Here is a 22511-nt window from a genome sequence, read left to right as displayed (position 1 = left end):
TGAGAACACAACAAGCATCGATCGCTGAGAATCTCCGCGTCCCAGTACCCTACCTTTCCAATTTCATTTTTTTTGTTAACAAGCCCCCTTCTGCCTTCTCCCTTCTTCAAATGCTGCAAATCCCCTAGGGCATGCTCTGAATCCAGGGCAGGTTTTAGCATTAAGCTCCCAAGCTCTGGAAACTAGATTCACACTAGCGTGCCAGTCAACTTTTCAGATGGGATTCCTATAATACTTGAAGCAACCAATTCCCTTTTCATTCCCTTCCAACCCAATTCACCACATGCAAATGATATCTATATCAGCACAAACGACACCACCTGAATTATCTGGTACTTGGCCAAAAATCTGGGTTGTTCAGTGTAAAGCAGAAAGAGATTTAAAATGTATTATTAATTGGGCCCAGATTATTTTTGCAATCGTTACTAAGGAAACCTCAATTGCTATAGTAACTGCATATGTTAAACTCGAATCCTATGACTAAACTTCCATTCGGTCATGTGGTCTGAGAGCAAGAATCCAAGGAAAATAAATGTTTCAAAGCATTCTTTTTCCTTCCCACATCAAAATATTATGAAGTGTTTAGAAGCTTGAAAGAGAGGCGTTTTTGAAAATTTTGTGCATGTCTGATGGGTGGGCAAGGAATTAGCTCCTATTCTACACTCTGAATTTCTTCTACATCTCAAGGGCAGGGGGGCCTTTCTTGAAGCCCAAGGAAGGGTGGAGCCACCACAACAAATGAGGAAGCATCCCGTGCTCCTGCAGCAGGCACGTCCTGGGTGCCAGGCAGGCCTCCCCCTCCTCCGCAGAGGTGGGAGAACCCAGCCCCTCTGTGACAGATGAACACAATACCGTTACCTGCCTCACAGGAGTGTTGCAGAAGATAAAAGCAATCATCAACAGGAAGAGTTTAGTACGGAGCCTGGCATATAGTGAACACTCAGTAAACTTTAGCAATTTCCATTCCCTTTTGGTTTCTGTGTCCAGTCCCAAATCTGAGGCTCAATATTGCATCAAGAACTGTCCCCTGTAAGGGGCGATCTCGCTGGCCACACTGACGTCATCCGGGAAGCCCCCAGGCTCCACCCCACACCTCCAGGATCAGGGTCTGCATTTTAGCAAGATTCCTGCAAGCAGTCAGCATGTCAAAGCCCGAGAAACTCTGGTGTGGGCTGTGTAAGTGAACCGGCATCGAGAGGCAATACATGCAGGTGTGAGAGATGCTGAGGACTGAAGAAGAAAGAACCCAACAAGAGGCAGGAAGAAGGGTCAGAGAGCCTGGCAAGGTCAGCCCTGCCTGTGAGAGACGGCTCCCTCGGCCAGCGGCATGGCCTCGGCCCCTCCAGACTGCCAGGGCCAGGGTCTGGGCCCCTTTTGGGAAGGGCCCCTCTTTCTGCAGTTGGGAAGTTTCCTTCCTGGACTTCTCATCAAAACCTGGAGAACCCAGCATTTTGTGGGTAGGAGGCACTGCCTTTCACACCACGGGGCAGGGCCACACAGATGAGAGAGGCCGGAGGGAGGGAAGGACTAGGCGCAGGAAAGGGTGGCTGCTTCATCGGCCGGCCCGCCCACCCCGTGGACTGTGCATTTTGCACATTCTTCTCACTCAAACTCACTTATCTCCTCCATGGAGGATCCCCTTAAGACCTGCTAGAACCCTGCTATATTCTACCTTGTGGTCCAGTTAATTTTTCAAAGCTCTTGTCTTTCCTACTGAATCGTAAGCCTCTTCAGGGCAGGGACCATGACCCAATCCTCTACTAAACAAAGTAAGTAAGTGGGGGACTGAACAGCGGGTGAACCCTTTATTGGATAGGGGAACATAAAGGAAGCGCAGTTAGTTTGGATTGCGATAGGAGGGAGGGAACATTTCAAAAAGTATGTGACATCTGAGCTAGGTCCTGAAAAAGAAGTGCGTGGTTGCTGAGAAGGTCGAGGAGGAGAGTGAAAGGGCAACCCAGGCAGAGGGGCAGGTGAGCGGAGGTGAGAACTTCTCTGCACCCTGGACTCAGGGATGAGTGAGAGGCCAGGCGTGCTGGGTGAAGCCCAACAGGAGAGCCTGAAGGCCTGGCATCAGGATGCCAGGCGAGCTGCAGCGCCGCCACCCCAGGGGCTCATGAAAGCTGAGTCAGAAAGGCCGCGGTGGGGCCGGCGACCTGCCGACCTGCCTTTTCTCGAGCCTTCCAGGTGATTCTGATGCACGCTGAAGTCTGAGAAGCCCCCGTAGAACTCGAGACACAGCAGGTGCTGTGCTGTGGTGCGAGCAGAAGTCAGTGGGCAGGTGAGGACAGAGGGGCAGCCAGGGGGTTGAGGGTGAGAAGGAAGACACTGTTCTGTAAGAAGGTTAGGGGTGGAGGGAGCCGGCAGGTAATCAGGACACCGGGAGAGTGAAGGGAGAGAGTGGGGGGGGGGAGAGGCAGCAGAGGATCCACCAGTGGCAGCTGCTACATACACCCTGGAGCCCTACGTCCAAGGCTCCCGGCTCTTGTCTCTCCCCACAGCCAGGCTCCATTTCAGCCCGTGATCACCTTTCCCAGATTCTTATAATCGGCCAGCGTGGCAGGCTTGCCATCTGCAGACTTAGCTACAGCCAGGAAGTGCATCCTTAGCTGCAGAGGGGGGCACACACAGCTCTCACAGGCGCCACAGACACCTGGGGACACCCCAGGGACACCAGGAACACCGGGGGGCCAGGTCTTTGCTTTGGGCATTGGTGGGAAGGTGGGGGTGGTGTATTTGATGCCCGAGAGCCAGGGATAAAAATAAAACTCCACCCGGTACAGCAACATGCTTCAAAACCCTGTCTCATGTCCTTTCAAATGGCAATCACGCGGAGGGGAAAATCTGTTCATGATTATCTGAGACCAGAACCTAATTTCATATTACTATGAACACAAAAGGTCTTTTTTGTTGCTGTCGTTAATTTTTTTTTCTTTGTATGCTGTATGGCGGGGGGGGGGGGGGGTCACAGTTCAGTCTTTTTCCATGTGAATATCCCCTTTGTTGAAATTTTTTTGGGTTTGGTTTGGTTTTTCATTTCATTGCTTGTTGGTTTGTTTGGGAAGTGCATGGTATGGTTTTAATACAGAAATTAACATATAAGCACAAAAGTCTGCTTTTATTTTTTTGGTATGGTTTTAATACACGAATCAAGGGAAATGTTTCCTTTGTTTTGTTCAGAATTCTGCCAAGAGTTATTCAGGGTTTCAGAAAACCCCACCAGGGCTCAGACAGGCAGGTGGCAGCTGTCAGCACGCGCCTCTACCTCACCTGGCAGGACCGCGTTGGCGTACCACACAGTGTGGTTCCCCTCAGCACTGACTGGTCAAAATACGTTCCTTTAAATTGAGTAGATTGAAATGTCAGTGATCAATGAAAGGGAGGGGTACGGGGTATGGTATGCATGAATTTTTTTCCATTTTCTTTTTATTTCTTTTTCTGAATTGATACAAATGTTCTAAGAAATGATCATGATGATGAATATACAACTATGTGATGAAAAAATGTTCATATTATATGTTGACTGGTTTTATTAATAAAAATTTAAAAAAACATTATTTTATTATGAATGACTTTTAAAAAAACTCCTCCTTTTTTCCACAATTAGGGCATTACATCAATTTTAAAAAATGGTAAGAGTAGACAGATATATTGCATCACCTATTAATTTCATTTCAGGGTAATACACGGAATATTACAAATTGTTATAAAAAAAAAGTATGACCTCAGAGGTCTGCAGAATAAATTCCTAATTCCTCAGTTAAGAGTACTCTTATTTACTTAACAAATTTTTAAATAGTACTTTCTATGCGTTGAGCATCAGTCTAAGCACTTTGCAAATATTTACTATTTGGTCCCCACTGACCCTATGAAATAGATAGAAATATTATCTTCAATTTTAAAGACAGAGACTCACTCGAGGTCACACAGCTAGTAAGTGGGAGAGCTGGGGTTCAAACCAGGGTGTCTGACCTCAGAGTCTGTGCTTCTAACGACTGGCTGTGGCGATTCTCCGAGCTTTAGCTCCTGCCAGCTCACCTGGACGTGACCCCTCCAGGACCTCACACTTCAGCCACATCAGAGTAAGCGTGCTGCATGAGCGCTCAATCAGGATACTGATTTTTATTTTAGTCTCCAGTACCTTAGGGCAGCTAGAAATAAAAACCTAAAATTGTGGAATTGTAACCCACACCAAACTCTGAAATCTGTTCTACAACTAATTGGTGCAATGTACTTTGATATTTATTGCTTTTTTGTATATATGTTATTTTTCACAAAAGAGAAAAAAAAAAGAGAGAAGGAAGAGTATAATAGAAAAGATAGGATTTAATAAATGAATATGACTGCGGAATCAATATATTGATATTTCTCTTGGTCTCCAGTGTTGTGGAGCAGCTGGAAGACAAAATGAAAAATCATGAAACTGTAACCCATACCACACTTTAAACTCTGTTGTAGGGTGGGCCACGGTGGCTCAGCAGGTAGAGTGCTTGCCTGCCATGCCCAAGGACCCGGGTTCAATTCCCGGTGCCTGCCCATGTAAAAAAAAAAAAAAAAAAATCTGTTGTATAACTACTTGGAAATGTATTGCTTTTTTGCATATATGTTATTTTTCACAATAAATAAAGTTAAAAAAATAAGATAAACATGCTGCTTCCTCTACCATGACTTTCTGATTCGCCCTCTGCTCCGTGGTGAAATGCCCCTACCTATTCCCACCGCGTCCCTAGTCTCCATGCCCCGTGCCCAGCCCAGCTCTGCCACCACACCTGGAGCTCTTTGCTGAGCAACTCTGATCCCAGCTCTGCCGCCTCCTACAGGCAGCCTTCGGGGCAGGAACAATGACACATCCCTCTGCAACTTCAGCACCCACAGTGCCTGGCACAGATCCCGTGCTCAAACACGCTTGCAGAAGGGACTGGGAGGGTGGGGCAGGGGGTGGGAAAACAGAAAAGGTTCAGCAGTGGACACAGCTAATTAGGCGTGAACGGGACACACCCTCCCTTCCATACCTGTCTGCTCCCCGTCGTGCCACTTGCTCACTGACGCCAACAGCAGGCACAGGTGCTGTTACCACTAGGACAAGCGGGAACTGGAGAGACCTTTCAGTGTCCTGCACTCTCTGCCCCTCCGTCTCGGAGCAGTGAGCAGGCAGAAGCCACGCAGATGACGGAGAACTCCCAGGTTCTCCTGAGAAAGCAGTGCCACCAGTCTGCCTACTGAATGACGACATGCCCTGGACTTGCCAAAGAAAAAGCCCTCAGCCTTCCCAGTCTGCCAGGTCAGCAAAAAGAAATAGAAGAAACCTGATTTAGTAACATTCAGAGGGCATTAAATATTCATTCTGACTACCCATCAGTGAAATCCCAACAGACTACTGACAAGTGGGCGCCCCGCCACCGAAGACCGTCCTCCTGGAAGCTTGTTTATTGCTTCGTCGATTTTATTGTGTAATATTTAATAGCCAGACCAAGACATGGCCATAAACATTTGGAAAATGAGTGCTGACATTTCCCTTATTGCTTCTGTATTTAGAAATATAGAAGGGGAGGGTGTTTTTGGTGCTAAAGAAAACCAGAAGGAAGCGAAATGATCTATCAAAATTAAAAGAGAAAAAACTGCTTAAGAATTAAGAAGCGAATATGTTGGAATGGCTTAAAATCTTGCCTAAATGTCCCTGGGGGTGGGGTGGGGTGTCTCACTATGCAATCAGTGGGAGTAAGACTAAGCTAAATCGACAGTAAGCTGGGAGTGACGGCATTCATTGATGATTTTCCTGGGGAAGTGTGCATACAGAAGAGGGATGCTCAATAACAGATCCACAAGTCGATCAAACCATCCGACAGCTGAAGAACCAACGATGCTGCACAGCAGTTAGGGTGAGCCGCTGGCCCTACGGGGACTGGCCTGGAGCAGGTGACCTCACAGCAGTGGAAGGCTGGTAATTAAACGCACCAGCGTAAGGAAAAAAAGGGAGAAAAAAATTCACCAGCGTGAGTTGCTCAACAGTACCTGGGTTTCTCTAGCATAAGATTATTCTTAAAAATATTCTTAAAAAAATAATAGTAAGAGGGAGGGGGCAGGGGAATCCATGTTTTGAGGGGCAAGGTACGCAAGGAGGGAAGGCACTGGTTTTGTGCTCTCATGTCGCCAAATCTTATCACCACCTTGTGGCAGAAGTCGGAAGAAACTGAAAAACTAGAACGAAATTCCTACACAGCTAGCACACTGTATCAAGGAACTTCCAGAGGTGCCTTGTAAGCCAGACTCCCAAAGAAAAAATGCAAAAATTTATTAAAGGGATCAGGAAATCGGTGCTGATGAGCTGGAGGGAGGAGAGAGTAAGTAAAAGTACATATACCAAAGAGGATTCCTGCGAAGAAAAACAAGCATCTAGAAAATATGGTAATACAATAAGAGCTCAGACACCCAGTCAGACTGCTTGTATCTGAATCCTGGCCCTGTCACTTTTTTTTTTTTTGCCTCTTCTTTAAATTTTTATTCATAAAACAACATACAAGCACATACATTCTTAACATGCAAACATTCCATACACGGTGTACAATCAATGGCTCACAATGTCATCACATAGTAGTATATTCATCGCCATGATCATTTTTAGAACATTTGCATTACTCCAGAAAAAAGAAATAAAAAGAAAAAACTCATACATACCATATCCTTTACCCCTCCCTCTCATTGACCACTAGTATTTCCATCTACCCTATATATATATTTTAAATTTTAACATTTGTTCCCCCTATTATTTATTTATTTTTAATCGATATGTTTTACTCATCTGTCCACACCATAGATAAAAGGAGCATCAGACACAAGGTTTTCACAATCACACAGTCACATTAAGAAAGCTATATCATTATACAGTCATCTTCAACTGGGACACAGCTCTATAGTTTCAGGCACTTTCCTCTAGCCTCTCTAATACACCGTAAATTAAAAAGGGGTCATCTATATAATACATAAAGAATAACCTCCAAGATAACCTCTCAAATCTGTTTGAAATCTCTCAGCCCCTGACACTTTATTTTGTGACATTTTATTTTGTCTCATTTCACTCTTCCCCCTTTCGGTTGAGAAGGTTCTCTCAATCCCTTGATGCTGAGTCCCAGCTCATTCTAGGATTTCTGCCCCATGTTGCCAGGAAGGTCCACACCCCTGGGAGTCACGTCCCACGTAGAGAGGGGGAAGGCAGAGAGTTTGCTTATCGTGTTGGCTAAGAGAGAGAGGCCACATCTGAGTAACAAAAGAGGCTCTCTGGGGGTGACTTTTAGGCCTAATTTTAAGTAGGCTTAGTCTATCCTTGGGGATAAGTTTCATATGAACAAACCCCAACACTGAGGTTCTCAGCCTATTGATTTGGCACTGCTTGCAAGAATATCAGGACTTCTCCAAATGAAGAAGTTGAATTTTCCCCCTTTCTCACCATTTCCCCAAGGGGACTTTGCAAATACTTTTTTATTCAGTGTTCAAATCACTCTGGGATTTATCTGGGCATCACTCTGGACAAACCTACAAAATCTGATGCCCTATTCAAGGTTCCATGTACTTATGGTGTTCAAGTAAACTGTCCATATAAGTTATATTAGGAAATGCACCAGTCAAAAAATAAATTTTGTACAAAATAAACATTTTTTGCTTTAGTCTCACCCATAAGTTAAAGTTTTAAAATATGAATGACCATCTATTTTCAACGCCTTGCAATACTGACATTCCTTTGTTCTTCCTCATGCAAGAACATTGTTTAATTTGTACATTTCGTCACTATCATTGTACACTCTAGGCATTCCTAGATTACACCATCTCAGCCTCTACCATCTAGCTTTCCTTGTGGTTTCCTTTGTGCCCCCAACCCTCCTCCCTCTATCCTTCTCACACTCCGCTTCCTTCGGTGTGCTGATATTCATTATGGATCTGTGGCAACTTATTTAACGTGTGTCTCCGTGTCCTCCCTGTAAAGTGGAACGAAACAGTACCCCCTTGTGGTGCTGCACGAATTGAGTAAGGACTAGGAAAGTTACTACATGAAAAGCGTTCGAGATAGTGAGAGGCACAAGGAAGTGCTCAATAAATAAATACTAGTTGTATTGTTATTGTTTTGTTGTTATTGCTACTGCCACGATCACCGGTGAGATGAGACCACGCCGAGAGCCCGCACGTCAGTGACCCACAAAGAGGAACCTCTTCCGTAAGTGAGACCCTTCACTGAATGCAGAAAAAATAATTTCCCATTCTATGACTTTCAGAGAAGGTCTCTTTCCCGCACCATAACTGCTTTAAATTAAGATAGACCTAGCCTTCATGTTTCTTGAAGACGATTGCATAATGACATAGCTTTTGAAATGTCACTGTGTGATAGTGAAAACCTTGTGTCTGATGCTCCTTTTATTTACGGTATGGACAGATGAGCAAAATATATGGATTAAATTTAAGTAAATAATAGGGGGAACACTGTTAAAATAAATTTAGTAGATTGAAATGCCGGTGATCAATGAAAGGAAGGGGTAAGGGGTATAGGAAAAAATAGGGGAAACAAAGGCTAAAATATATTGGGTAGATGGAAATACTAGCAGTCAATGAGAGGGGAGGGGTAAGGGGTATGGTATGTATGAGTTTTTTCTTTTTATTTCTTTTTCTGAATTGATGCAAATGTTCTAAGAAATGATCATGGTGATGAATATACAACTATGTGATGATATTGTGAGTTACTGATGATATACCAAGAATGGAATGAACATATGGTAAGAATGTTCGTGTTTTTTATGTTTAAAAAAAAAAAAAGGCAGACCTGGCCTTGATGTATACACAACTCTGTGATGATATTGTGAGCCACTGACTGTACATCATATCTGGAATGTTTGTATGTTAAGAATGTATGTGCTTGTACATTGTTTTATTAATAAAAATTTTAAAAAAAGATAGATCTGGCTTCAAATCCCAACCTCCCCCCTCCCTATTTATCTGATATGAACAAGTTAGACCCTCTCCAAACCTCGATTACCTCATTTATAAAATGGAAAAACAAACCCTTTCTCAAAGGGTTGCAGCAATGATATGAGATGAAATACACCGAACGTCCAATACCACCTCCAGCACACAGTCAGTTCCTTAGTACATGGATTTCTCAACATCCATTTCCCCAAAATAAAAGCACAGTACCAACCAGAACAGTATCAAAAAGAGTAAAAACGAGGACGAAGTCCTTTGGAACATGTTAAGTGCCAAGTGCGTAGCCATGTAATCAAGAAGAGATAGTAAAAGAGACAGAGGCAGCTGCCTGGGAGTCAGGTATGGCCTCAGGCATCCCCTTCACTCTGCCCAGTGTCCACCCTGAGCATGCACTACTGCTGCATCTTGGGCCGAGGTCTCACCACAGCCAGGTGCAACTGTCCCCATAAACTCTGCTATGCCAACCCCTGCTCATCCTCACTTCACAGTGAAGACCAAATAGAACCGATCTTGGCAACACAAGACAGGAAGACAGTTCTCAGAGTGGATCTCTGGTCCCCTAACTTTCCAGCCACTATTTCTACCCAAAAGGCAACACTAGAGCACACTGGAAAATGCAACGTACGGAAGTCAGAAAGACCTGGCCTCCAATCTCAGTTTGATCTCAGTTTTGCCACTTAACTAGCTGGCTGGCCATGGCCAAGGTGCCTAGCCACTTTAAGGCTTGGTTTCCTCCTTAGCAAACTGGGAATATGGGCAATTACATCATTAGAAAGCTGCATGAGTTTAAAAGGAAAGCATCAGCAAGGTACTAAGAGCAAAGCCAGGTACCCAAGAGCTACTTAATATGTTTTTTGTGACATATTAAGTGACAGCATCAATGAAACGGAACCCAAGTATCTAGAATCTTCCTTAGACCTCCCATAGGCTCTCCAGTCTTAGACTCCAAACAGTAACAGAAACAAGCAAATATAAGGGATTTATTTAAAAAGACAACGTCAAGGCAAGATGGGGTCAACATCTCCTCCGCCTTCTATAGCCGCAAAACCATGTGACGGGCACTCAGGCTCAGAAGGCTGACCCTGAGGGCAAGGAGAGGCAACAAAAGGTGCAATTACTAACCTGATGTTCTCAGTAAGGCAGGCAAGTACGGCACATCAGCATTTTCCATAGCAAAATATCACAAAAAAATGGGGTCTCTGCTTAACCCTCAATTAACCTGAAAATCCACTTAAGCAGAATAGCCTCTTGTCAGTCCAATTTGGGCTCTAATTGGCCAAAGAATAGTCTCATCATTTCTACAACACACTTATTCCAAACTCAGAGTACAGAACAGGACCCTGTGCTGGGGGCAGAAGAGGTAAAGGATAAACTCAGAAATCACCGTTATTTAATCTGATATTACTGAAAACCCGCCTGTAACCTCCTGAAGAGGTCAAGCAGACAAGGTTGGGCCCAACTACAGCTGTTAGCAGGCAAATCCTTTCAGCAAGGCCCTCACACCACTTTGCAAAGTAGGTGGATCGTGATGTCAGAAGAGAGTCTTTGCAGAGCTGCCTCCTGTCTGACCTTCCCCACCCTCTGCGTGAGTGTCCGCTCCTCCTGACCTCAGCTGGGCAGATGGAGGGAGTCAGAGCCTACGCTGAGGCTCCAGTGTCCGCCAGCTTCCAACACAGCAGCGGGTACAGGACAGACACAGAGGAAAACCATGAGGGCGGCACACAGTTAACAACTCACCTCGTTTAGGGGAAGAGCCTGCCAAAGGGGAGTGCTCGTGGGAAGTCCCCTGACTCAAGTTCACCATATCAGTGCATCTTTACCATCCGCTCTGAGAGAGACTTAGCTCCCAGAGGAAAAGGAAACAAACTCAGCACTTGGGCAGGACCTGGGTCAAGGAAATGGCATTGGAGAAGGACTGGTAAGGGTTCAAATCCTGGCTCCTCCATTTCCTAGCTATGTGACCTTGGGCAAGTCACTCGGCCTCTTGTAGAAGTGTTGTGAAATTCCAATAGAGTAACTAACCCTAAACAACCTACTGCAGAGCAAATGCTCAATAAGTGCCTGCTAACTTCCCTCTCCCCTCTAAGTTTCCTTGTCTGTGAATATAGGACAATAATACCTCTTTCACATAATCGTTGTGAAGATTATAGAAGATGAGGTTAAGAGGTGCAGGTGTCTGCAAAACAGTGGAACACTTCACATATATCAATGCACACACACACACAGAGGCTGGGCAACTGCTCTAGTCTAAAGGAGTCTAAAGAGGATCTGACACCCATACACAATATGTGATCCTTGAATGGGTCCTGGTTTAGAAGGGAAAACATCTATAAGGACATCACCAGGATAACTGGGAAAACGCAAATAACAGGTCTATAACAAAATAAAATTTTCAGACTACGATGGTGGGGGGTGGTTAGGTGGGAGAATGTCCTTGTTCTTAGAAGACACCTGCTGACGTATCTAGAAGGAAGTGTCAAGTCATCTGCAACTTACTCTCTAATGGTTCAACAACAACTACAAAAATGCACACATGGGGAGAAAATACATGTGGCAGGAAGTTAACAACTGCTCACCTATGAAAGAGAATACGAGGGCTCACGGCAGAATTCCTGCAACTTTCTATAGATCTGAAATTTCTCGAAATGAAAGGTTGGTAAATGAAGGAGGCGATTTCAGGGGCCTAGCACATGCTTTTTCTTCCCTCCTCGCGCTTCACCATGCGTGTAAGCACAAGCACCCACAGATGCCGAAAAGAACAAACACCCGAGTCCGCGGTCCTCACCTGGCTGCAGCACTCTGATCTCCAGCAGGTTGGAGGTTCTCTCCGCCAGCCGCGTCCAGGTGTTGTTATAGTTTTTCCGCCACAGCTCGGCCATACACTGGTACTTGCCCGCCTCCGTGTCACTGGCTCGGCTGATGCTTAGGCGGACGTTGTTGCTGGACTCCGCCTTCTCGATGGCGGTTCGGGTTCGGAAGCTGGAAGACCTGTCCCCCCACTGAACCCCTCCGTCCCGGGTGAAGGTCACCAGGTCATGGAACTCGACGGTGCCCACTGGCTGGAAGCGCCAGGTCACTGACACGGGGACCCGGGCAGGGTAATGGGGCTTGATGATGCACTGCAAGTCGAAAGAATCGCTGTAGGTCACGCCCGGTGTCCGTGAGATGGCAGTGACTGCAAAGCCTGTTTCTGGAGAAAGAAGAGAGAGCTTCACGCCAGAGGAGACACTTGACTTTCTCGAGGCAGCGGGACATCAGCGATGGGGTTACTGGCTAAAGCGAACAGAGTAGAGTGAAAGCCCCCAGGTATCTCTTTTGAGCTTTTTCTTTTGATACACAGGCCAGTGATACTCGGAGACACAAACCCAACAGATAACCAGACCCACAGGAAGAGGCCCACGGAGATTCTCTTTGAGCAGCACTAGCTCAGGTCTGTGCCCTTCTCAATGAGACCCCTGGGAGAGACTTTCTGACGGATCTGAGTCTGATGCTCCCCTGGAACTGAATATACCATTCTTTGAAGAAAGGATCCCTGCAGGCAGGGTCATTACTAGAAATTTTGGGATGCCACACTAAAATACGAGAAGAAAAGTGCCCAAGCCAGCTGGCCTTTGTTAAATGTGAAGTGGATGTGTGCCCCGGACACCACTTCTCCTGGCGGGCTGGTGCATCGGCGCCAGGGGAGAGGGAGGCAGAGGGCAGAGGCGTCTCCCGGGTTGAGAGATGGGCAGCTCTGCCTTGCTCTCCAGCCCCTTTTCCATTTTCTTCATGGAATCCGGGCGAAGAGAAGTAGCAAGGGGCCCAGAGCAGGCAGGGCTGTTTTTCAGCAGGTAGGGACCTCAGGCAAAGCGGGGATAATGGTCTCAATGTTCAGACTTCTGCATTCTCAGCAGACTATGAGTCTCTCAGCATTCCTTATTAAATAGCATCCTTAACCCCTTCTACTGACTCCTCAATATTAGGATCTCAGAGTTCCTTCAGCCTTGAAATTAGTCACTATTAATACAGTCACAGTAATCCCACAACTAATAGCAGCCAGCATTTCTTGAGCACTGTCTATGTGCCAGGCATGATGCCAAATGCTTTGTTTTCCCTATGCTTCATTTAATCTGCAAAATGCTCTTGCAGAGCAGTCTGTTTATCCTTCCATTTTTGCAGACGAGGAAACTGGGGCACGGAAAGGTTAAAATAGTTGTCCAACATCAAGCTGCTAGTAAATGTCAGGCTGTAAACTCGTGTGTAACAGATTCCAAAGCCTACTTTTAACCTTTAGGCTTTACCCGTTGGAAGCATGATGCCATGGAAAAAGTGTAGACTCTGGAGCAGCTGCCCTCTGTGAACACTTAGTAGCTGTGTGACACTGAGCAAGTTACTATGCCTCGGTGTCCCCGTTTATAAACTGGGTTCTTATAAAAACTAAACACGTTAATATTTGCATAGTACCTGGCATATAGGATATACTACATTTTGTTAAATATATATTTGGTTGAAGAAGCAAAATGGACATAAAAGAAAGAGTAGACACAGAATGAGGTCAGGTCAGCAAATAAGGAGCCACAATTTACTGAAAAATCTGGATCTTCAATCTTATTTTCACAAGCTAGCTCTATTTAGCCTTAATAAAAAACAAACAAACAAACAAACAAAAAGACCCCATCCTGAGACATTAAGGGGCTGTGGCAGTCACTTATCAGTCAAGCTGGTCACCGGGCGAGCATCTGTGTGCAGCACACATCTGTTAGAGAAGCAACACAGAACCTTGGGGACAGGACCAGCCTCCAGCCTGAACAAGGGCAGGACAGCGTCTGAGACACGGACACGTGCAGGCCTGAGCCAGGACTCGCCGGGTTCACAGGCCACAGCACACAGAGCCACGCGCTGCCCTGGGTGAGTGGTCATTAAGAAGTGAATGATGGTCATGGCCCAACTGTATCTGAAGCTCTTCCCATCTGCTGTCTCATCTGATTGCCCTGTCCTTGCCACCCTCCAGCTTCCTTCAAACCTAAGCGTATCAAGATGAAAATGTATGTGTAGCTGTTTACACCAGAAAATGACCTTACTCCGGAGTGCCCGCTCCCAAACCCCTCCGGCCACCCCATTGGGGCTTCGGCCAGCAGTGCCCCCAGGGTGTAGAGACAGGTCCCGCAGATCCCAGGGCAAAGGAGCCCTTTGCTGTGCTCTGGCTGTGGGCACCTCTGGGCACACACTGAGCACAGAAAAATCAGGGGATAACAGGACTCGGTAAAATTACTTCTAGAGAAGCAATACCGGCTAACTCTACCTGATCCTCGGACATTCCTAAACTAACAAAATGGGGAAAAACTACCACTCCAGGGCTCCCGGAACACTCTTCACAAGTTTCAGGTCAACAGAGATGCTAAGCAGGGGTCGAGCTGATCGTGGAAACTTTATCACTGGACGAAGTTTTTAGAGACAGAAATCTAAGCTGCATGATTACTGCAGAAAGCAGGCCAATCTTCGGATTAACCTTTCAGAAAGCGAATCTAATCTCAGAAGGGGAAAAATGGAGGACTCAGTCTAGACAAAACCACTCTAGGCTGCCCTCTTCACTGGGGTGGTCTAGACGCACCACAGCCCTCCCTGCGGCAGAAGGGGGGCGATCGGTCCTGGGGAGTGGGACAGAAAGTTGCTGAGGACAACAGATGCCATTGCCTCCTGAGAAACAAGAAGACTGGCATGATAAGTTACTTTCCCAGCAAGGAAGAAGACTGGTCTTCCAAAATTTCATATATCAATTACATTAGACAGATAAATGCTGCTAGAAGCCTTTTCCACTACGCCATGAGAAGCCAATCTAATATTCTTTGGTTTTAGCAAATCTCCAGGTATCTTTTAATTTCACACTAATGAGGAAATGGCTTTCTTAAATTGGGCCCTTATACAGAATAGATTAAAAACACAGGCTTTGAAAAAAATTAAGATAGACTGCCACTTTCCTGGGGGTGGTTATGGGTCTGTCACTTAAAAGCTGCAGCCTCAAGCAAATTATGTAACTTCTCAGTCTCAGTTTGTTAAAAAACAGGGGGCAATGAAACTTAACCCCACAAAGGACAGGTCAAGCCTACTTAAAATTAGGCCTAAGAGTCACTCCCAAGAAAACCTCTTTTATTGCTCAGATGTGGCCTCTCTCTCCAGCCAACACAACAAGTAAACTCACCACCCTCCCCCCTGTCTATGTGGGACATGACTTCCAGGGGTGTGGACTTTCCTGGCAACGTGGGACAGAAACCCTAGAATGAGCTAAGACTCAGCATCAAGGGACTGAGAAAAACCCTAGAATGAGCTGAGACTCAGCATCAAGGGATTAAGAAAACCTTCTCAACCAAAAGGGGGAAGAGCGGAATGAGATAAAGTGTCAATGGTTGAGAGATTCCAGAGTCCAGAGGTTATCCTGGAGGTTATTCTTACACATTAAGTAGCTATCACCTTGTTATTCAAGATGTAGTGGAGAAACTGGAGGGAACTGCTTGAAAATGTAGAGCTGTGTTCCAGCAGCCATGTTTCTTGATGATGATTGAATAATCATATAGCTTTCACAATGTGACTGTGTGATTGTGAAAACCTTGTGTCTGATGCTCCTTTTATCTACCTTGTCAACAGATGAGCAGAACATATGGAATAAAAATAAATAATAGCGGGAACAAATGTTAAAATAAATTTAGTTTGAAATACTAGTGATCAATGAAAGGGAGGGGTAAGAGGTACGGTATGTATAAATTTTTTTTCTGTTTTCATTTTATTTCTTTTTCTGAATAGACACAAACGTTCCAAGAAATGATTATGATGATGAATACGCAACTATGTGATGATATTGTGAATTACTGATTATATATATAAAACAGAAAGATCAAAATAGGAATGTTTGCATTTGCTTTGTGTTTTTTGGTATTTAAAAAAATAAAATAAAAAGATTAAAAAAAAAAAAAACCGGGGGGGCACTACCTCCCGGCTCGGTGAGGATCTAAAAGGACAATTGAGGGTAAGTGCTAAGTCTTGGCCAGGAACATAATAAATACTAAATAAACAGTGATGGGTAATTTTCTGCCTTCCCCTGTGCTGGTTTTCAGGAAATGGAAAGTTACCTCCTGACAGCACTGGCACCGAGACCTGGGGGGCAGGAGGAGAGAAGCTGGGCTACTTAGGCCCTCGCCCCCACCTGTCCAGGCCACAGTTTGGCAGTGACCGTGTTCCCCTGCCAATGGCCAGAGCTCCTGCCGGGTGGCCCTGCTCTCTCTTCGCTCTACTCCCTCCCTGCCCAGCCTGAGGAGTGCTCACAGCTCCAGGCCGCGGCTGGTCCCTGGGTGCCTGCCATCCCTCGCTGGTGCCCTCAATCCTGCCACACGTCTGTAAAGGGTCCCTTCAGTCAAACCCTTTGGAAGGTGCCACCTGCTTCCTGCTAGGACCCCGACTGATAGAAGTCGGCACGAGGTTCCGGACTCGGGTGCAGTCCGCCTTGAGTCCCCACCCGAAGGCGCCAGAGGCTTACCGAGAGCCGTGATGGAGACGGGTGTGCTGGCCCGGCGCTCACCCACCACCTGCCACTCGCCGTCCACCGCGCGCACCCACTCGGTCACGTGGCATTCGTACTGGCCCTCGTCCTCCTTCTGGCTGTGGAAGATGCCCAGGCTGAATGAGTTGCGCTGCACCTGCTCCATCTGGATGCCACCGAAGCTGCTGCGCTCCCAGTAGGACGCGCCAGGCTGCACGGTGCCATCCCGGTCCAGCCACATGATGTTACTGCGGCGGTTCTGCCTGTCCACGAGCTGCCAGATGACAGAGAACCGGCCCTGCGGCTGGCCCGCTGTGCGGATGCTGCAGGAGAAGTGCAGGTTCTCGCCCTCCAGGATGGCGCTGGCATTGCTGGCCACCTCCACAGAGATGCTGCTTTCTGAGAACAGGAAGAGAGGGACAAGGTGGGGGCTTTATGGTCTCCACTGCATCCTCCCTACAGATGTCAAAGGAGGATGGGTGCACATTCAATCATGCACAGGGCCTGCGAACCTCAGAGAATGAGAAACACTCTGACACTTGGGGGCTGCAGGCCCTGGCGGGTTCTGGGCATTGCTCCCTGATTTAGATCGGATAAGCTAAGACGCTCTTCGCTGTGTGCAGAGGATTGGGATAACGGAGTCCTGAGACTTGCGACTGAGTTAGAACCAGCATAACAGAACACGGTGACACGGTGGCATTATGTTTAGGGTGTGAAACAATCTATTGATTAAACTGTGCAGTTGTGGTTCAGAACTGTTCCTCTTTGATTTTCACCAAGTTGAGGAACTCCAAAATCTACCTCACCTCAATCTTTCCAGCATTAGGTGCTACAACAGCAGTCAAATAAAAACTGAACATTCATAGTGTGCTTTTTTAATCCTTCAGGGCAATATGAAGAAGTAGGAAAAAAAACAACAGCAATGGGAAGTGTTTGAAAGATGAAGCGTGCTGGAGTTCGGATAATAAAGGAGTACAGATGGTCCAGGCTGGCAGAGCACGTGGGGAGCGAGCTTTCCCACTTACATTAACACGAAGGAATGAACCAAAGACAATGCTGTCATCCACCACTCAGCCCGCCTGTCCACATTCTCCACACTGAGCCCTGAGATTCCACGGCTCTCCACCGCGAAGTACCCTGCCCAAGTTTGGGACAAAGGTGCTACCACCTTCACTGCCACCATCAAGACCTTGCTGCTCGCTTGGCTACATAAACATACCCAGATAAGTTATGCTTATAGAAACTCTACATGTCTCAATTTCTCTATAAAATAAGGAGAATGCTACTTATATTGCAGAGTTTTAAAAAAACTAAAAAGCAAATGAAACAGTGTCTATCGATCACCTAATACACAGTGCATTTTCAAAAATTGGTCATCATGATCATCATTAATTTCACTATTCCCAGGGACTCATTGTTTTTATATGCACCATGGATAGTCCCCTCTATTTTAATTATGCACATATTATTTTGCATAATTGTCTATATTGAGTTCTATAAGCCCCCATGTCTTTGAAACACAAAGCATCATAATGAATTTGGCTCCAATCTTTTGGGTACCACCCACATGAAATATATGATAATTTTAAACCAATCAATTAAATCAAATCCCAGATTAAGAGACATGTCCGATTATTGAGGGGAAGCAACATATACACGTAACAGTGCATTTTAATCAAATTTTCCTCCCCTGTATTTTCCCCACAGGCAGGAATAAACAAAGATAAGCACTCAGCCTCAATATATAGTTCTTGTTAGGTTGAGTATGCTGGCTACTCATTCCACATTTGCTTGTTTCACATAAAGAAAGGGTCTGGACAAGGTAGGAAGAAGCAATTTTCCCAGGAGGGAATTGCTCCAGAAGTAACGCCAAGACAACTGATTACTGAAGCTGGTGAGGCTCTGAATTTATCACCACATGCAGCACCAGTGGTTAAAAGCACGGATGTGGAGTCAGGCAGACCTGGGTCCTAGGTGCAGGCCCACTACTTTCCAACTCTTTAAACTCGGAGTTCTTAGTTCACACTGAGAGGATTATTTTTCATCATTATCAATAATAATAATGATAATGTTCCTCTTTAGATTAAAAACTCATCCCTACGACTATCAATTCAAAGTAAGGGATTAAACGGGGCAATTTCAGCGTCAAGGGAGGCAGTCCCTTTGCTCGTCGTAAGCAGAAGGACTGGTGGGACATCAACCCAGCCCCTCCTGCCCCCTGACATGGCTTTCTTACTGGGAGGACCACCGCTCGGTGCTTGCTCAAGGAGGCCTGGGAAAACGGCACAGTTAGAAGGTGGAGCTACCAGAGGAGACCGGGCAGCCCTGGCAAAGGCAAATACAGACCTTGCTCATAAAGACCATTTACGAGGGCTCCCAGGCCTCCGAAAAGCCAGCCAACAATTTCAAACTAACTGGATGGAATGAAAACCAGGACAGAACTCATGAGAATCTGAGTGCATGTTCACAAATGAAATTTCAAATCAAGAAGTTGATTGTGTAGCACAGGCTAAGCACAAAGCAACGGATGTGGCATTAGAAGCAAATATTTCTAAAGCAATGGAAGCTTGCCCAGTGACTGAGAACTGATCCAGCCCCTCTCCTGTAGGATAGGGATGACACAGACCTCTCCAGGGCGGTGGAAGGAGGGGCAGAAGAGATGATATACGCAAAAGCACTTTGGGCTCCTGGGAGGAAAAGCGCCATTAAAATCCAAGGTATTATCACCATTACCGATGTGATTGATGTTGCAAACTTACCCAAGTAGCCTTGGGACAGGAGCTGGTGGTGCTGGGGGACTTTAACTACCCAGTTATCTGCTGGAAAAGCAATACAGCAGGCCACAGATCATCAAACAAATTCTAGGAAGGGGTTGGGGGAAATCTCTTAGTACAAAAGGCATATAGCGGATGGTGTGGCTGCCCTTCGCTCGAACGTTACAAAACAATGAGGAATTAGTTGCAGATTTAAAAGTAGAGAATCGGTGGTTAGGGCAAGCACAGAGTGACAGGAAAACGGTAGTGAGAATGGGCATTCACATCATATCAGCAATTGAGTCTACTAACAGTTGGCAAGCGTTTACTCTATGCTAAGCACCATGCTAGGCATTGTAGGAAAAAAGTGTCTGAGAAACAAAAGAATTTCAAGATGATGGGGGCGGGGGTGTTTTAATAAGCATGAAAGAAAATAATCCTGTTGAGGGAAAAAAAAAAAGAAAGAATGGCAGACCTCTGTGTCTACTTTTTCCTTCACATTTGAAGCGAAATATCTAAGTAATCTGAAAGTGTAAATAAAAACGTAAAAGAAATCATTATAAGGTTAAGAGAAAGAGCAGTTTGAGCAGTTGAGAAAAGGTTAAAGGTTAGTCTAAAAACTTCACCATCTTGTTCAAAACAAGGGCATTATACGATATTTCTGTTAAAACGATATTTACAAGAGCATTTTGATAAAGTGGATGAATAAACACAGCATGAGCCAAAAACACAGATGTCTCCAGAGTCTCCACCCAGATAAACCAGCTTACAGGGAGGGAGGAGCCCACCTCAGTAACCTAGGAAATTGGCTAAACTTCTTCAAAAGCCTACACTCCGGGAAGATGTGAGAGATTGCATTCACGGGCATTTAAAACACAATTCCAATGGGGAAGAAATCATTAGGAAGATGCCAACCTTTATACTCCCAAAACCCTGACAGCCGACCCTTCATAATGTATGACTTACAATTCTCCTGTAAAAGACCAACTCTCCTTAAGAGAATTCAAGACAGGCATCTTCCCATTTCTACTTAATTCCTCCACAGGAGCAGACAGCTCTCCTGGACTCCTGGTTTTCCACCCCGCTGAGCTGGCACTGCTGCTAAGAGCAGGCGTCCGCGCGTGCCCATCTCCAGCCTGCGCACGGGCTCCGGCGCCTCCCCAATGGGGGGTTTGCTAAAGGGGGGCCGACGAGTCAGAGCAGGAAGAGCGACTAAACGGTTTTCCTCCCAGCTCCGACTTACCCTCTGAGTCCCCCACCCCCACCCCACAGCTACTCTTCCCTAGCCCCAGCTTCCCTCAAACGATGCTGGCTTCTGGGACCCCGCGGGCGGAGAGGAGAGCGGCACGTCTCTACTTACTGAGCGGGAGGACCACGATGGGGATGTTCTTGGGGCGCTTGCTCTCCTTGTCCACGAACTCCCCGGCGACCGTCCTCTCCCGCTCGGTCACGCGGCAGTTGTACTTCCCGCTGTCCTCCTGGCGGAGGTGGTAGATCTTCAGCACGAAGACCCCGTCGCTCTCCTTGGCGACTTTGAGCTGCCCGCTGGCTTCGCGACGGGCGAATTCGCTGTTGAGGGCGGGCACGGCGTTGGGCCCCACGCTGGCAATGAGGGAGCTGTTGAAGGCCCAGAAGGTGGCAAAGTACCGGTCGGGAATGTTCTGCGCCTCCAGGATGCACCGGAACTCCGCCGACTCCCCCACCGTGTACAGCCGCTTCTCCGTTTCCAGCCGGACCGTAAACTCTTTGTCTGAGAAAGTGACAGCAAGGGCGCACGTGGGTGAACGCCGCGGGAGACGCGCACGTCCCGGGTCCCTCCTTACGATGCTAACTGAGGGCGGGCACCACAGCGCTTCTCTCGAGAGGAAAATCCAACTCAGACCAGGCTCCAAGGAAGCCCTCGAATATCGCTGAGAAAGCCAAAGGCTTACCAGGTCGCTGGGTTCAGACCGTCTAAGGAGTGAGCGTCCCCAGCCTTGACCAATGGCCTCCCTGTTTTAACCTTATAAAACCCTAGACCAGAACCCCAAAGGTCAGTAAGGAACTCCTATCACTTAAGCGGCAGATCGGAAAGGCCTTGATACTTACTCTCAGGACTCCATTTAGGCACCAGGGTTAAAGATTTTCAACAGGGATGGAAGGACTTACCCCACCTGGGGTCTATAGGACACAATTACAGGGTGGCCTAGGTGCTGGACCCAATATTAACAGATACTCAAAGACTAATAAATTGAAACATTTTCTCCACTCCATGTGAAAAAACACACATAAGATAAACCCTAACAAAATCACTGAGGAAAAAATGAAAACTAGTATCCTTTCTCTAGTCTACCATCCATCAGACCAAATCTTCAGGCAGACAGAGAGGGAAAGAACCTACTTCAGCCCCTGAAATGGTCGATAAATCCAAGCTGCCTTTGTAGAGCCTACTGTTAAACCACGTAAGAGCCTCATGGCCACCAGGAGCTCACAGCACTCGCTGGAATGCTAGCACAGTGACTGCCAATCCCACCAGAGAATTATCAGAGCTCATCGGCACCCAGGCCAGAAGCAGGGTATAAGACAAAGGAGTTGAGAGTTGAAGAAAACTTTTCGTCCTAAAAAGTGAACCACAGAACCCTGGGGAGTGGGGGGTGCTATAGCTGGGTCCATTGCCCACATGCCTCCTCCTTCCAAGCTCGAGCTCTAAATTACTCCAAAGAGACTACTGAGGGGGAAATCACATTACAGGGATGTTTTCATTCCTTGTAAACTGATTAGCTCCAACCTTGATTGCCTTGCTATTAGTGGTGTTTCCAGGCTTTTACCACTATCGTCAAGACCTCTGCCCAATTTTCATTTCCTTATCCCATGCACTCTTCAAGCAGCTGAGAATCCTATCTTGTTGAGGAAATACAGGAATTATGAGTAAACTGCTTCAATTCTCTTTTTTTTCCAGCCCAAGCATGGCTCTATACGCACCAATTCTTTAGCTCTCAATCTCGTCCCCGTCCCATGTGGTTCAGGGTCTTATTCTCCTAACTCCTCCCCTTACTAGTCAAACTTCCCAACAGAACCATCTATACTCAACGACTCCAGGGGCTCACCTCTAATATATTAGCTGCTGCCTCTGCTCCCCCTTAAGAGACCAGTCCTAGGAGACATGCATCGAAAGAAGCAGGCTTTGCTTTTCCACCCTCTGTCTAGAAGAACACACCCACATGGGACTGTGTCATGTTATGGCCCAGATGTTGGTTCTTTGGTTAGCCAAATTACAGTAATTTATAACCCGATGTCAATAA

The 22511-nt window shown here is 46.4% G+C and overlaps 1 protein-coding gene across 6 annotated transcripts in view; it reads right to left on the bottom strand.

Moving 5' to 3' along the window:
- The window catches only part of IGSF3 (immunoglobulin superfamily member 3), a 113253-nt gene that overhangs the window by 18344 nt on the left and 72398 nt on the right, over window positions 1-22511 (bottom strand). For 3 of the 6 annotated variants that reach the window (XM_077119771.1, XM_077119775.1, XM_077119772.1), the window contains exons 5-8: window positions 20591-20980; window positions 19237-19296; window positions 16475-16876; window positions 11753-12157 (exon numbers count right to left, since the gene is read on the bottom strand). In XM_077119771.1, the coding sequence (XP_076975886.1) occupies window positions 11753-12157; window positions 16475-16876; window positions 19237-19296; window positions 20591-20980 (1257 nt within the window). The remainder of the gene's footprint in view (window positions 1-11752; window positions 12158-16474; window positions 16877-19236; window positions 19297-20590; window positions 20981-22511) is intronic. The other 3 variants (XM_077119776.1, XM_077119777.1, XM_077119774.1) reach the window with 2 other exon arrangements.

Source organism: Tamandua tetradactyla, chromosome 11, assembly GCF_023851605.1.
Source record: "Tamandua tetradactyla isolate mTamTet1 chromosome 11, mTamTet1.pri, whole genome shotgun sequence".
NCBI lineage: Eukaryota > Metazoa > Chordata > Mammalia > Pilosa > Myrmecophagidae > Tamandua > Tamandua tetradactyla.
This window is presented reverse-complemented; position numbering and strand designations above follow the sequence as displayed.